At 31.9% G+C, this 16668-nt stretch overlaps 1 protein-coding gene across 1 annotated transcript in view; it reads left to right on the forward strand.

Moving 5' to 3' along the window:
• Positions 1–647: 647 nt before the first annotated feature.
• Positions 648–16668, forward strand: part of lmf1 (lipase maturation factor 1) — a 35645-nt gene continuing 19624 nt past the window's right edge. The window contains exons 1-5 of the mRNA XM_016527405.1: positions 648–936; positions 1123–1432; positions 2839–2849; positions 7709–7857; positions 14787–14852. Coding sequence (XP_016382891.1) covers positions 717–936; positions 1123–1432; positions 2839–2849; positions 7709–7857; positions 14787–14852 — 756 coding nt within the window. The 5' untranslated portion in view covers positions 648–716. The remainder of the gene's footprint in view (positions 937–1122; positions 1433–2838; positions 2850–7708; positions 7858–14786; positions 14853–16668) is intronic.

Below are 16668 nucleotides of genomic sequence, written 5' to 3' on the forward strand. Positions count from 1 at the left end.
AAGGCTAACTAAACATGACTTTAATTCTAATATTTGGTATGTGAAAGATATATAACAGTTTTCACTGCACAAATGATTCTGTTATTAAAAAGATTCTACTATTAAAAATATATATATCACATATATACATACATACATACACACACACACACACACACACACTACATTTATATATTATATATATATGTATATCATATTATTTTATGTAATAGTGTTTATACATTCAATCAAGAATCATTTGATTTGAACAATGTAGATTTTAACTTAAAGGTTCAAAGTTTCCATAAAGTTGTCACATTTGTTTGAAATGTTGTAAATATACACAATTTATTAATCACAATATTTAGGCCTACAGTGTATTTGTAAAAAAAATACAACATTCCACCCCCCCCCTTAAAAAAGTCTTTTTTTAATTGCTTATAAATGTTTAAATGAACTATTTTTAATCTATCTTTAAATGAATTACATTTCTAAACATCTCAGCATATAGATTTTAAATATAAATGTTAAATCTTTAGCTCTGTTTTCGCACGGTTTTTATTTCAATAGTTATTTACAATAATTATTGAGTCGTTTAACATGAGCAAGAATATTTCATCGCTGCTACAGCAGATCCGCCAGTCTCAGAAAGTTGTGTTGACAGAAGCGCATTGTCCTCTGATTGGTCCGTTGCGCTGCGCGTGAGTTCCTACGCATGTGCAGAGCGTGCGAAAAATATGGCGTCCTCCAGTGAGAGCTCCGAGAACAGCGAAAGTTTCCTGAGAAAGCGACGTGGCGATGCGCTTGTTTCAGACAGTCTTTCACACGACAGCTGCAGCGAGACAGTGCAAGACGAAGACTCGACCAAATATGACAAGAAAGTGGGCGTATCGTTACAAACCGGGACCTACTGGCTCACACGCATCGTGCTGCTGCGAGCCATTGCTTTCATCTACTGTGAGTTTGACAGGTGGCAGCTCTACAGGATGCAGTTGCTAGGAGATCAGACACAATTAGTTTCATCAGTTACTTACAGTTACTAATCTGTGCAATAGAAACCTATAAGGTTACATTAGTGAAATGCAGCCTGTCTGTAATAACTCACCTTTGTGCTTAATCACTGCTGTCTTGTTTTCTTTCTAGTTGTGGCTTTCACTGTCGCTTACAACCAGAACAAACAGCTCATTGGAGAGAAAGGGCTCATGCCTTGCAAGGACTACTTGAGGAGCGTCAAGCGTTATGTGGGTGGCAAGATTGGCTTTGCGGCCCTGGCGTACACTCCTTCAGTCCTCTGGTTTATGGACTGGAATGACATGGATGCCAACCTGGATGGCATTGCTCTGGCGGGAATGGCTCTGTCAGGGTTTGTTTTAATCATGGGAAGTGCCAATATGATCATTATGGGAGTACTTTGGATCCTGTATCACTCTATTGTGAATGTCGGACAGCTTTGGTGAGCACACACACACACACACGCACACGCACACGCATTCATCTTTCTCATGTTAAAACAATACAGTCTTATTATTGTAATAAAATGAGATTGAATTATGCCATTTTGTTGGCGAAAAATGGACTGTTTTTGCCACACCTACACCATTTCATTGACTTTTATGTAGAAGCCCATTTCCTCCACTTAAGAAAAAAGTTATGCTTCGGTAAATTCTAATTATTACATGACATAAAAAGCCAAAATAATGTCATACTAAAGTTTTAATAATGAGATAAACCGTCATGATTATGACATAATGACATAAAACGTCACAACGATGAGATAAGGAGTCATAATCATAATCAAGTCAAAATTAAAATAAAGCTGACATTATGACAAAACAATGACAAAAAGTGAAAACAATGAGATAAAAACGAATAATTATAACAAAAAAGCGACTTAAAATTATGGCATACTAAGTAATTATGAGATTAAAAAGACATAACAATGACAAATTTGACTGTCATAATTATAACTTTTAACTTTTTATGTCACAATTTGACTTTTTATCTCAGTATGACTTAGTATGTCATAATGTTTGCTTTTTAGTGGGATTTTTGCTTCTTTTGGTTTTTGCTTCATAATTTTTTACTTTTTGTCATAATTATCTCATAATTATGACCTGGTATCTCATAATTTCAGCTTTCCAGGTGATAAATATGCATTTCACATCATAATTGTGGCTTTTTATCTCATAATTTTGACTTTTTATGTCATAATTATGCAATTTATGTAATATTTTTCTCATAATTATGAGTTAGCATCTCAAACTTTCTTTTAACTTTTTGTTTAATAATTGAGTTCAAATGTATCTCAAAATGTAGACTTTTTATCATAAATTGACAAGATGCATAATTTGTCTTTTCATCTCATAAATATGACTTATCTCACAATTTTGACTTTTTATGTCATAATTTGATTGTCTCTTTATGACATGGTATGTCATAACATTTACTTTTTGACTTTGTATGTCGTAATTAGGACGTTTAATCTCAAAATGATGACTCAGTATCTCATAATTTTGACTTTTAATGTCATAATTATGCATTTCATTACAATTTTGACATAATTCAACTTTATTCCATTATGACTTAGTATGTCATAATTTCGATTTATGCCATAATTTGACTTTTTATCACTTTGACATAGTGTCATAACTTTAACTGTTTGTATGACTTACTGTGTCATAATTATATCTTCTTATCTCATAAGTATGACTCAGTATCTCATAATTTTGACTTTTTATCTCATAATTACAATCTACCAAAGCATGATTTTTTTCTTATGTTGGCGAAAATGGGCTTCCCTACTTATAAATGATGAAAATGGATTTAATCTCATATATTTCTCTGTTTCCTTTTATCCAGGTACTCCTTTGGTGAGTAATCATCTCTCACATTGTTTGTAAAATAAAGTTATGCACTTTTGGTTTTCTAGTAGCAACATTCTCATAGATGTGAGTTTTAAATGAATCATTGCAACAGAAGGATAAAACAGGGCCTCTTCTCCCAGAATTCCCTTCAGTGTTTAGATTTTTGATTTGGGATCTCCACGAGTGTGACCGATAGAGGCTTTGAAGCCAAATCCGTTTGGTAAGATGTCAACTGCGCCAAGTCACAGTGGGGAGATGATTCATCTGAACTCTTACCCCAGCGTTTTACCTCATCCCACTAACCACATCTGTGATCGGTCCATCCCACCAAAATCCAAATTCTCCAGATAAACAAGAAAGCCACAAATGGGCTCAATTGGCCAATCAGCATTTAATTTAAGCCTATTGTTGAATGGAAGACAAGAACATGCTCTTTGATTTATATTTGAATATTTCTTTTGTGTTTTACACCAGTTGGTTTTAGGGATCAATCCAAGTGCATGTAACAGTGTAATGTCATGTAATGGATTTCAGATGATTATAAATCTTTTTCCATTTTCAAAAGTATTCATACTAGGGGTGTAAAACGATGCATCGATCAAATGACCAAAAATATGATGCACTGACGCAATGTGTAAAAATCTGTTTTTTTCACCTCATTTTGTTGCCTATGTCTTAAAGTTTGCACATTTTCGAGAGAACAGGAAGACTTTCTTGACTGTTATTTAGATTTATTATATTATATTATTTATATATATATATATATATATATATATTGTGGATTCTATGGAAGCCTGTTTCCTCCATGGAATAAAAAAAATACAAAATGTAATTGTGGACTTTTTTCTCACAATGTTGAGATTATCTCACAATTTAGGCTTTTTTTTCTTGCAAGATACACATCTGCAATTCTAAAATAAATTGTTAAAAAAAAGTCAGAAATGCATAGAAAGAAAGTCAGTGAATAGCGAGGGGAAAAAAAGAAAGTGTGAATAGCGAGGGGAAAAAAGGCAAAATTGTGAGATATAAACTCATAATTGCAAGACAGATACTTTTTTTTTTTCTTTCTGTATATTTCAAAATTCAGTTTTTTTTCTTGCAATTTGTAGTTTATATCTCACATATCACACCTACAACATTTCATTGACTTTTATGTAGAAGCCCATTTCCTCCACTTAAGAAAAATGTGATGCTTTGGTAAATTATAATTATGTGACATAAAAAGATATAGACTCATAATTGCAAGAAAAAATTGAGATATTTTTTTTCTTTATGTATATTTCAAAATTCAGATTTTTTCCCCTTGCAATTTGTAGTTTATATCTCACAAATCTGCCTTTTTTTCCCCTTCATAATTCTGAGGGGATAAGTCCGAACTGTGATAAGTTTCTTACATTAAACTTTTTATTATTTTTTCATCTCATGGCAGAAACAAGCTTCCGTATAGGATTTGCAGTTTTCAGAGATTCCATTAAATGTTCATGTTATATTTCGGTTGCATTTGTGGATTAATACAAAAGTAACAGTTTATGTAAAATAGGCACATGATAACATATAATCAATATATTGATCACAGACTCCTGAATCTGATTGTGACGTGATTTGAGGTATTGGCAAATATCGAAGACAATCAATGTCAAATCATCTGATGTACACCTCTAAGACATTCAATATACAATTTAATTTTGTCATAATGAACAGTACCTTGAGTGTGAGTGTTAAATTGGTAATCTGTTTTAATTTTATTTGGATAGGAGTGCCATGCAAAAACTTCTCCAGTTCAGTTAGCAGTAAACTAAATTAAGTGCAAAGAGTACATGGCGGCGTCTCAAATATGCAGAATCTTCTGTTCTTCTCCCAAGACTCAAATGCAATCAGCGGCGCTGCAGATGTAATGAATTATTCAGTCCCAAACCAAATAATTGTGTCTAGAAATCTGATTAGGGGGTGTAAAAATAGCAACGAGATGCTGGAGCGATTCTCTCGCCCGTCTCCTGTGTGTATGATACTTTAGAGAGATAAATGTGAGCACCTCCAACCTCTGTCACGCTCCAATCGCTCATTTCTGCCCACTTTCCAGTGTGTGCCGCACACAAACCACCTACAGGCTTTACACGAGTAAACACAGCGCTGCGTCGCTCGAAAGCCCATTTCTTTCCCAGAGAGACTTGAGGCTGAAATCACAGCGTTTGTGCCATAAATCCTGCATAGAAGCCGGTTGCAAGAGGTTATTGCTAAACATTTTGATTGCATCTCAGTGATTCAGTGCGCTTGAGGTCAGACGAAATCTGCTAGTATGTAAACGCTTGATTCTCTGTGTAAAGCGAAGCGATGCGGTGATTCTTGATTCTCTCTGTACATTAATACCAGTGTTCTGCGGCTCTCAGGAGTTTGCATGGATTGACTCCCTGAGGAGAAGTTTAGATGGCAGTCATTTAGAGATTCGAAGCACATTCTCTCTGCTTTAAAGCAGCCCAGTGGCAGGAAAAACACTCATGGGTGGTGTTGAATGCCGAGTGAAATGCAAAAGAGAGTATTTGATTATTCGATGCGCGGAGCACCTGTTTTAAAGGCCTGTTCACACCAAAAACAATAAGTGTAAAGTTTTAATAATCATTTTAATTAGAAGAGAAGTCCACATCACAATCACTGTCGGAATGTTTTTGTTTGTTTTTTTCCAGCGATGAACGATTAAAACATTGACAGCAGATGTTAAAGTTTTAGTAATTTTTGTAATTTTGATTGGTTTTTGTTAATATTTTGAATGAGATTTTTTTTGTTTTCATTTTAATTTTAGTTAAAGCTTCAGTAATTTTGTTGTGTTTTTGTAATTTTTACTAGTTTTTGTTAATATTTTAAATTAGATTTTATTTTTATATTTTCTGTTTTCATTTTAATTTTAGCTAAGGTTTTAGTAATTCTTTAAGTTGTGTGTTTGTTATTTTTAATTAGTCTTTGCTAATATTTTGAAATGTAAAAAAATATATTTTGTTTTCATTTTAATTTTAGCTAAGGTTTTAGTAATTCTTTAAGTTGTGTGTTTGTTATTTTTAATTAGTCTTTGCTAATATTTTGAAATGTAAAAAAATATATTTTGTTTTCATTTTAATTTTAGCTAAGGTTTTAGTAATTCTTTAAGTTGTGTGTTTGTTATTTTTAATTAGTCTTTGCTAATATTTTGAAATGTAAAAAAATATATTTTGTTTTCATTTTAATTTTAGCTAAAGTTGTAGTAATTTTGTTGTGTTTTTTGTAATTTTTACTAGTTTTTGTTAATATTTTAAATTAGATTTTATTTTTATATTTTTTGTTTTCATTTGAATTTTAACTAAGGTTTTAGTAATTTTTTAAGTTGTGTTTTTGTTATTTTTAATTAGTCTTTGTTAATATTTTGAAATTAAAAAAAAATATTTTGTTTTAATTTTAATTTTAGTTAAGGTTTTAGTAATTTTTTAAGTTGTGTTTTTGTTATTTTTAATTCGTTTTTGTTAATATTTTGAAATTAAAAAAAAATATTTTGTTTTAATTTTAATTTTAGTTAAGGTTTTAGTAATTTTTTAAGTTGTGTTTTTGTTATTTTTAATTCGTTTTTGTTAATATTTTGAAATTAAAAAAAAATATTTTGTTTTAATTTTAATTTTAGTTAAGGTTTTAGTAATTTTTTAAGTTGTGTTTTTGTTATTTTTAATTCGTTTTTGTTAATATTTTGAAATTAAAAAAAAATATTTTGTTTTAATTTTAATTTTAGTTAAGGTTTTACTAATTTTGTTGTTTTTTGTCATTTTTACTAGTTTTTGTTAATATTTTAAATTAGATTTTATTTTTATATTTTCTGTTTTCATTTTAATTTTAGCTAAGGTTTTAGTAATTCTTTAAGTTGTGTTTTTGTTATTTTTAATTAGTCTTTGCTAATATTTTGAAATGTAAAAAAATATATTTTGTTTTCATTTTAATTTTAGCTAAGGTTTTAGTAATTCTTTAAGTTGTGTTTTTGTTATTTTTAATTAGTCTTTGCTAATATTTTGAAATGTAAAAAAATATATTTTGTTTTCATTTTAATTTTAGCTAAGGTTTTAGTAATTCTTTAAGTTGTGTTTTTGTTATTTTTAATTAGTCTTTGCTAATATTTTGAAATGTAAAAAAATATATTTTGTTTTCATTTTAATTTTAGCTAAAGTTTTAGTAATTTTGTTGTGTTTTTTGTAATTTTGACTAGTTTTTGTTAATATTTTAAATATTATTTTAAAATGTGAATATTTTAATCACATTTTTGTTTTGTGTATGTGTGTTTTAATGCGTCTAAGTTTTAGTTTTAGTTCTTTTACTTAAAATAAACAAACATGCAAAACGTTTATTTTTTATGTTTTATTTCAGCTAATGTTTATTTTTCTTCAAATAATGAAAATGTTTTTTGTTGTTCTACTTTTAGTTGTAGTCAACAATCATTGTGGCATGTTTTCTTTTTGTAAAGAAAAACAAATGAACAAAATATTTTCTAAAGATATAAAATGGATATTTTTTTGGGGACCCGCTTTCTGGTCCAGTGAAATGGCAAAATCAAAAGCATCCAAATGCATCCCATTACTGATATACATCTGCTGACAATCAGGGATTGATGATAAAACATTCTGAACCCTCTCAAACTTGTGTCTCTGATGAAGAAATCTCATAACCGGAGACTGAAATCCTAGAATATTACAGATTTATTAGAATCAAACACGGGGAATTAAGATACGACGGCATGTGGAATCATTCAGATTTCATAAGCAGCTCTTTTGTACTGTTTTGATTCTCATGCTGGTTTTGTTTTTCTGCAGTAACATTCATTTTCCACTCATAGAGTTTGTGTGTTTGTGTGCGTGCAGGTTGGGAAAGCCAGCTCCTGGAAAGCGGTTTCTTGGGGATCTTCCTGTGTCCTCTGTGGAGTTTGTCCCCGATGCCGCGCCGCTGCCCGCCGTCGCTCGTCTCCATCTGGACCTTCCGCTGGCTCATAGTTCGCATCATGCTGGGTGCGGTCAGTACACTTACATGCACATTCATGCCTTTCCCTGCCCACGTCCAGTCATATATGTCACAGGACGAAGGAAAAGTACATGTGCGCTGCTAATGCGCACATTAAACGCCGTCAGACGACTTCTGTCTGGATTTTTTATGGCTTGTGTGACTGGCTCATAACTATGGTCTGCCAAAGTACGGAGGTTGCCATGTAGATGAAAATGTTTTTCCAATTAGCGCCGTAAATGAGGAGGAATGGGGAAGGCGAGCTGCACGTTCGGTTAAAGCAGGCCAAGAATATAATTGCCTTTAAGTGCTTACAACTGTAAAAACCCTGCAGCCGTTTCCCCTCAGACACACGAGGAATAAAAACGAACAAGCTGCTTTTAATAGCAGGGTAATGATTATCACTCATTCGAGGTGTCTCCTCAGATTTCTCTGCGTTGATGGGAATAAAGGAGTATGATTTAGTTCCTATGATCACATAAGTCATTAAAACTGATTGGGGTGGTCGATGTTGTTCGCCAATTAGCGAGACGTTTATTGATGGATGTGACGTGGATTTGAGCTTGTTTATTTACAATATGCAGGTTTTAACAGGAGGTTTTTATGGAAGCTTGTTTTTGCCTCGGGATTAAAAAAATAACTGGTAATTTCGACTTTTGTCTTGCAATTTTATATCTCACAATTCAGAATTTTTTGTCAGAATTGCAACTTATAAATTCAGTTCCGAGAAGAAAAGTCATAATTCTGAGATGTAAGGTTTATATTGTTTATTTCATGGCAGAATCGAAAGCTCGGAATTGTGAGAGAAAGCAGTTCTGAGTATATTTTTTTCTTGCAATTTAGTTTTTAGGAGTTCTGAGTTTATATCTTACAATTCTGCTTTTTTTTTGGCAATTCTGATTTAACTTCTTACAAGACTAAGTTTATTTCTCACAATTCTGTTTCTCACAATTCTTACATTTTTTTTTTATTTTTTTATTTTTTTTTATATAGAAGTTTTGAGTTTATTTTTTTATTTTATAAAATTTTTTAGCAATTCTGAGTTTATTTCTTGAGTTTTTTTTCCTCAGGATTGTGAGTTTATATCCACAATTTTATGTTTATATCTTGTATTTCAGAATTTCAAGAAAAAAAGATAAAAATTCACAATAAAAAAAAAAAAAATCCTGTGGAGGATACAGGCTTTCATATGTTTTTGTGTTATTTTTTGTATTATTGATGTACTATTATAGTTTTTATTACTATTTTTAATGAGATTTTATTTTTATATTTTCTGTTTTTATTTTAATTTCAGGTAAATATTTAATTTTTTTAATTAAAAATGTTTTTTTTTAATCTTTATAATTTTTTTAAACGTCTGTGTAGTTCTTATTCATTTCTATTAATTAGTTTATTTCATTTTAGGTTTTTTTGTACTTTGAGTTAAAGTGAAAATGAGAAATGTTGCCTTGGCAACTAGCTAAAATAAAATAAGTAATTTTTTTAAGGTAATTTTTATTACATATCAGGTAATACCAATGTTTTTCTAATGGTTTTAGTTACCTGTAATAACCCTGTCTTGTAGTTGCTGGATCCTCTTTCTTAACTTCCACACATCTGTGGAGGTCTGTTACACAAGCGCAGGCTTTAATTCGCCAAGTGCTTGCTTCTTGCCGTTTTAACAGTGCAATTAAATCAAAACTGTTGTGACATAACATTCATTAGCACCAGCGCTTTGCAGTAATTTGCTGTGCTCGCCAAATGACCAGAGCGCTGTTTAGCATTTCACAAGATGTTCTCTCTCCCGAGAAGCAGTGAAGGAAAGGCCAGCGGTTCGTGAATGTAGTGGACTCAAGGTCTGAGCTGGAACCAGTGGCCAAGCTGTCGTTCACCATCGTTTCTTTTCCGCTTCTCAGCAAGGGAGGGTTTTCAAACCCTTCAGACTCCAGGCTCAGGTTTCCGACTGGATTCCCTGGGCTCCACACGTTTATTATCTGTTGGAGGGAATCTTTCACTTAGCGACTGAAGTTCACACATTATTCCATCAGGAGTCCGAGCGCTCGTGTTGGAAATGTTCTCAAGCGTCCCGTCCATCTGCTCATATTCATTACTCGTCCGACTTGAAGATTTGTTTGGAGTTTGCAGCCGTTGCTTAAAAAGTCACTAAACAAATAAGATTGTTAATACAGACTAGATGGAGAAAAATAGTCCAGATAATCTCGAGGGATTAGATATCTGATGCCTGTCAGCTATCTCTCCCGAGTTGCCTTTAGATTTAATTAAATCTTCTTAAATCAATTTAATTAAATCGAATTAATTTAATAATTTAATCCAGTTTTTGGAATGCTGTATCAGGCTAAAGAAGTTAAATTGTAAGACACTGTGTGAATGATGCGGTGGGTGAACTTTAACATTAAGAAAAAGTTTATCTCGCTCAACCTCAAATTGTCTTTTGGCGCTGCACGCATCCACAATTAGACAAATTATTTGTGTTTTTACGTGATCTTAAAGGGACAGTTCATCCAAAAATGAATATTGTCATTTACTCGTCCTCATATGTCATTGCAAAACCTGTTTAACTTTCTTTAACAACACAAAAGAAGGTATTTTTTGCGTACAGTTGTGTACAAACAGATTTGGCGACATTGTATGGACCTAAAAAAAGTGTTATTTTATTTGTTAGTTTTTATTAATAATTTGAATCAGTTTTTATTTTTATGTTTTCTTTTTTTAGTTAAAGGTTTAGTAATTTTGTAGTGTGTTTTTGTCATATTTGGTAGTTTTCTTTTTTGTTATATATATATATAATATGTATATGTATGTGTATGTTTTATATAGTTTGTGTTAATTTTTATTTAAGTTTTAGTTATTTTAGTACATCAAGTTAAATGAAAATCATAATGTTGGTTTTGCAAGCTGAAATGTATTTATATAATTTATTATATATAATTTATTTTATTTCAATTTTTAAAAAAAAATTTGTTTCAGTTTTAGTTAACAATAAATTATGACAGCACTTACGTTTTAATGGGTTTTTTTTTTTTATAAAAAAAAGAAAATAGTCTGGGCCCATTTTTTAAAAAAATTTTTAGAAAAAATCTATTTTTAAGAGTGCAATTATTTTCTGAGGATAAAATCTCACATTACAGAAGTAAAATAGGTTGTGAATGTGGTTTCACATTTTAAGATTTTTACTGTTTAGTCTTTGTAGATCTCACTATTAAAACTGACTTTATCCAAGCCACTACATTTGTTAAAGTCCATTAAAGCAAGCATTCCCCACATTTATTCTTTAGTCACTTAATCAGATTGCATTATTTTCTGGGCAGCTCAGTTAACATTTAGAATTTCTCTTAATTGTTCAATTAACCTCAAATTCTTAGTGCATAGATATTTTGTTGTGTTATTTATCTTTTTGTTTTTTTTTAATGAGCTTGTGAATGTAAGACATATGTTGTCGTACATATGTTGCAACTTATAGTTATTTATTGTGACTTATGATACTGCAGAATTCAAATATGCTTTGGGGTTTCAAATGTGTTGTTTATATCCATGCATTTTCCATGTTTTTCTGGTCGTGGAGGTCTTTGACATTTCCACCCTTAATAGTCTAAGTCTGTAATAGTCCAGACCTGGATGTGAATAAGTTTGAAATGCAGTTGGTTATTATTTTTCATGCACGGATTACATAAAACAGTGCACTGCGTTCAGTTTGTGTGCAGATTCAGAAAGAGACATTCTGCTTTGCTTTAGTCTACCTGAGTGCCTCCTGTTTTCATGCACATTTCTCCTGTTTCAGACGCTCTGTGAGTGTGTGTGTGTGTGTGTGTGTGTGTGGGGGGGTGTTTGTGTGTGTGTGTGTGTTTGACATTTCCTCTTTCGGATGGTTGGCAGGAGTTTTTGGCGTTCCTTACGGCTGTGTCAAGAATGGGCAGCAGAAACTCTCCTTGGCCTTTTTGTCTCCTGTCAGCTAAACTTTTATAGAAGTGAATTGCAGCGAACAGAAGTTAATGAGGTTTTAATTCAGCTGCAAGCAAGCGCCCATCTGATAGTGTGGAAGGAAAGTCTGTTCAAACCAGGGGCATAGATTACGCGGGGGACGTGTCCCCCCCACTTTTAATATCATGTAAATTCGTCCCCCGCACTTTTTCGGTCAGCTATCGCTGTATGAAAACAGTAACGTTTGGAAACATGAAGACATTAAACATACGATTGCGACAATATGGTTTATTTGTGTTTGTCAAGTATAGCAAAACAGTAACATTTTGAAATATTTTTACTAGGATATTTAAAATAACTAATTTCTATTTGAGTATATTTAAAAATGTAATTTATTGTGATTTCAAAACTGTATTTACAGCATCATTACTCCAGTCTTCAGTGTCACATGATCTTCAGAAATCATTCTTTTCTGTCCCCCTCACTTATGAAATGATGGCTACGCCTCTGGTTCAAACGCCTGTCACATGCACCTGTGTGCTTTTACAGTAATACAGCATACTTGTATGCTCTCGTGCATGACTGAAATTAAATTTAGATTATTTGGTCAAAATTGAAATGAGGAGAAATTGCCCTTGTGTTACCTGCTGTATGATCATTTCTGTACTACTGTAGAGAGAGATGCTGTTGTTTTATATTAGGATTTGAAGAATTGACTGCTGTACACAACATATTCTTGAGTAGATATGCAAGACCTTTGCTACAGAAACATTTTGTCTGTTAATTAGTGGAGATAAAGTATTTTATTTTATTTTACTTTATTTTTAATTTAATTTAATTTAATTTAATTTAATTTAATTTAATTTAATTTAATTTAATTTAATGATGAATTGCTTGAATATTTTTTTACCGGTGATGAATTTGGAGACAAAATGTCTTTTTAATGTTGAGCTGAACCTATGATAAAACATTGAAATTCAAGAGATATTTAGAAATCAAATTTCTTATTCATCTTATGTTATTTTAAATTGAATTTTGCATAGTTACAGTATATTCATTTCAATATTTAGTTTTTAGGTAATTTTTGCACTCAAAAAATATTTAGGCCTAAATTTAAGAATGCTTTTAATGTATTTATATGATCTATTTATTTATGTATTTGAATAGAATATAACATTTTGAATGTCTATTTAATATAATTTTTACACTCAAAAATATTTAGGCCTAATTTGAAGATTTATGTATTTGAATTGAATAAAACATTTTTCATCCATTCGGATTACACAGTTTTAACATAAACTAATAAACTTTATGTGATGCATTTTTGTCAGTCATGCATAAATGAAACAGGTCAAATTTCTGCACATAAACAAATCATGGCATAGTTTATTATTTGCTATAACTATTTGCATCTGCTTGATTTTATATAAATAGTCATCATTTGAATGGCTAAGAATCAGGATAAATCGGTTCATTGTGAAATCAATCAAATGCATTAATTAAAAAATGTATGAGCATGGTTAAAATGTGGTTATTTAAGACTGAAACAAATGGGATTTGTTGACAAATATGCATCACATTTATCACAAGTTTATTAAAAATCAAAATGGAATACAGAATGCAGTACTTGCATATTGAGCTAAAATGAAAGCTGATGTTCAGTGTAAATGCCTGAAAATGTAGTTATTATTCCTTTTAACAGTAAATGTGTTTTATGTTTAGCTTCAGTAATACAGTCATGTGAATTATTTGAGTCAACCAGCAGAAACCGCAGTTTAAAAGCCAAAGTGACTCTTATAGATGGGAATAAACGCTTGGTTCCCTTATGATTCGGATCTATTTAATCGAGTTTATTTGCAATTTAGGCAAATAAGTAAATGGCATGTAAGATGTGAATAGCGGTCATTAAAGCAGTGTGACGGCGGAGCTCCAGTCGATCTTAATGCTGGCTTTATTTATTGGCAAGCTGATAGGTGGGTTGAGGGTGGGAGTCAGTCATTTTCACATTAGTGCAATCGCATTTCAGGGAGCGAATACTCATTCCAAGGTTCCTTATTACATTATCCTTAATGTCATAAATGCAAGAATGCACTCGATAAGCAGCGAAAGTTACTGATGCAGTGGATGTGAGCGCTTGTCTCTGGAGATTGATCTGACTGTGGATCCCGTACTGAATGTTATGTTTAACCTCAGTGTATTGTGATTTAACATGTAGCTGGCTTTCCTGGTTGATTTAGTGCAGAGACATCCAGATCACCTCAGGTTCAGAAAAACAGCTGTCAGGAGTTCAAATGTTTCAATGCATCTGATGGGGAGAGGAAGCTCTTCTCTGTTTGCTTCTGCATATATGATGCAGCTCTTAAAGGGACAGTTCAGCCAAAACCCCAAAAAAAGAAAAAAAAGTCTGTTAAAGCTGCTGCACTCAATCTAGTCCATGCTTTCTGTCTCTGATTAATAGTACAGAGTTTTGTTTTTTTTATCCAGTAAAAGCTCTTTTAGTGTAATTGTACAAACGTCCAGCTTCAGCTGGTGCTTCACGTGTCTTTTTCTCTGTCAAATCTTGACTGATTTTGATCAAGTAAACGTCAGAATAACTGCAGTAATATCTCCAGATGAACACTTACTGGACTGAAGCAGCTCAGCTTTACTTGATTCTCCATCAATCATGTTTTAGAGTCTCAAATCTGATCCTCAGGATCTTTTGAGGAGCGTTTGTTTCCAGAAGCTTTACTTTCACTGTTCCTCAGCGGAGGAATGATCTTCACAAGCCTCCAGAACATCTCACATCTTCTGAGGAGCCTTTATTTCTTCAGCTCTCAATCACTGCATTATATGTTTGGATCATTTCAATCTCATCTTACTGAAACAGATTACTGGAGATATAGAGTGAGATATTACAGTTAGATGTTTTTTAAAAACTGAAATGTTACAGTGTATAAATGTCATTTGAGCAAAATGTCATTGATTGCTGTGTCTTTGAAATATTATTACTGATTGCATCGTCCTTATTTCCATCGTTCGCAGGGTTTGATCAAGATCAGAGGTGACCGCTGTTGGAGGGAGCTCACCTGCATGGACTTCCATTACGAGGTGCGAGTCTGACCTTCCTTTCTTTCTGTTTTTTGAAGGTTTAGTTGATTCGTATGGTGCTCAAAGCTTCTTCCATAACAGACATTTAGATGTAGCTCTTTCTAAACCCCCAGTGCATGAACTACATGTGAGGTGTAATGATATCGAGTGCATTTCTCAGAACGAAGCCACATAAAGTTTGGCTCATGTAACTCTTCCAGCCTTGTGGTCTTATTTTGGCCACTGAGCAACAGAAAAAGACTATGTCAAAATGTACTGAAATGGTATCGCTGGTACGCTCATTTGGTTTTAGAGCTTACTAAAGAAGGTAAACGGAGATCTTGTGTGTGTAGTCAAGGGATTTCCAATGATTGTGGCGTAAACAAAACCCTGGAAGGTCCAACGCTTGGTGAGTAAGAGTTTGTGGAAGAGAAAAGCACTATTAATAAGATGTCACATGATATCTGGGCTGAATGAACCATGAGGAAAAGCTGATGGATTCTGCACCTGCAGCTCGGGAGAAGATTTGCTTTCCAGCAAGACGATGCTCTCAAACATGAAGCCAACACGGCACAGGAATGACTTAAAAACAACAACGTCAGAGTCCAGACCTCAGTCCAGCTGAGGATTCACTCACGATCAGCACGTAACTGATCTGACTGAAGTAATGAAGAATGAGGGGGAAAAATGCAGTATTAGAACAATTTTAACTATTAAACTATTAAAAAACGTACATAAAATGAAAACGGTAATACTTTTCAATAGAGTTCCATTGGCTAATAATAGCTGACTACATAAACTAACAATGAAAAATATTTCTAAAGCATTTATTAATCTTAGTTCATTTGAATTTCAACATTTACCAATGCATTATTAAAATAAAAAATTTTTTTTTAATCAACTGAACATTTATTAACATGAACATTTATGATGTTTTTATTAACCGACGTTAACAAATATAAATACTGTAACAAATGCATTGCTGGTTGTTATTTCATCTTAGTTAATGCATTAACTGATGTTAACGAATTTGACCTTATATTAAAGTGTTACAATAAAATAAAAAATCATTTTTGTCAACATTTCTCATTTTCATTTAGTTCAACTTGATGTACTAAAATAACTAAAAATTAACTAAAAAATTAACTAAAAAAAAAAAAAAATGACAAAATTACTTAAACTTTAACTAAAATGGAAATGAAATGGAAAATATAAAGATTAATATTAATTTAAAAAATTAATAAAAAGAAACAAAGTACTAAATAAAAAAAAAAAGTTTTCTTTCTTTATTATTTTAGTCTTGCTTTCCAGTACAAATATCTAAACAACCTTGAAAATAAAAAGGCATTTACTTGAGAAGTTAAATTATTTCAGATATTAGGTCTTGTTTTCTGAAAAATATATCAAAATTTAATTTTCTTTATTTTTTAAATTATAATTATTTTTCTGACCCCATTGGCAGAGATTTTTTTCTTGTTTTTAAGCAAAAACCCACTTCATTTTTTATGTTTTTCAGAAAAAAAAACTTTTAATACCTAATTAATTACCTTCTTAAGTCATTTTGCTTCTCAAGTAAACCTTGATTTAAGAATTGTAGATATTTGTACTGTACAGTGATACTAAAATTGGATTGATATCAAAAACCAAAGGTTAAAGCAAAAAACACAACATCTTCTGAACTAGCATTGATATCATAAATAACATTACCTAGTTTTGTTGCTTGGGTAAATTGTGTTAAGGACGTTCAGTATAATTAGGATCTCAGCTAACCACAATATTGCGCGTGCTTCTTGGAGGACGTTGCATAAGATTGCGTTGGGTGTCTCATTTTTGGATG

Source organism: Sinocyclocheilus rhinocerous, unplaced genomic scaffold (assembly GCF_001515625.1).
Source record: "Sinocyclocheilus rhinocerous isolate Xijiao unplaced genomic scaffold, SAMN03320098_v1.1 scaffold792, whole genome shotgun sequence".
NCBI classification, from domain to species: Eukaryota; Metazoa; Chordata; class Actinopteri; order Cypriniformes; family Cyprinidae; genus Sinocyclocheilus; species Sinocyclocheilus rhinocerous.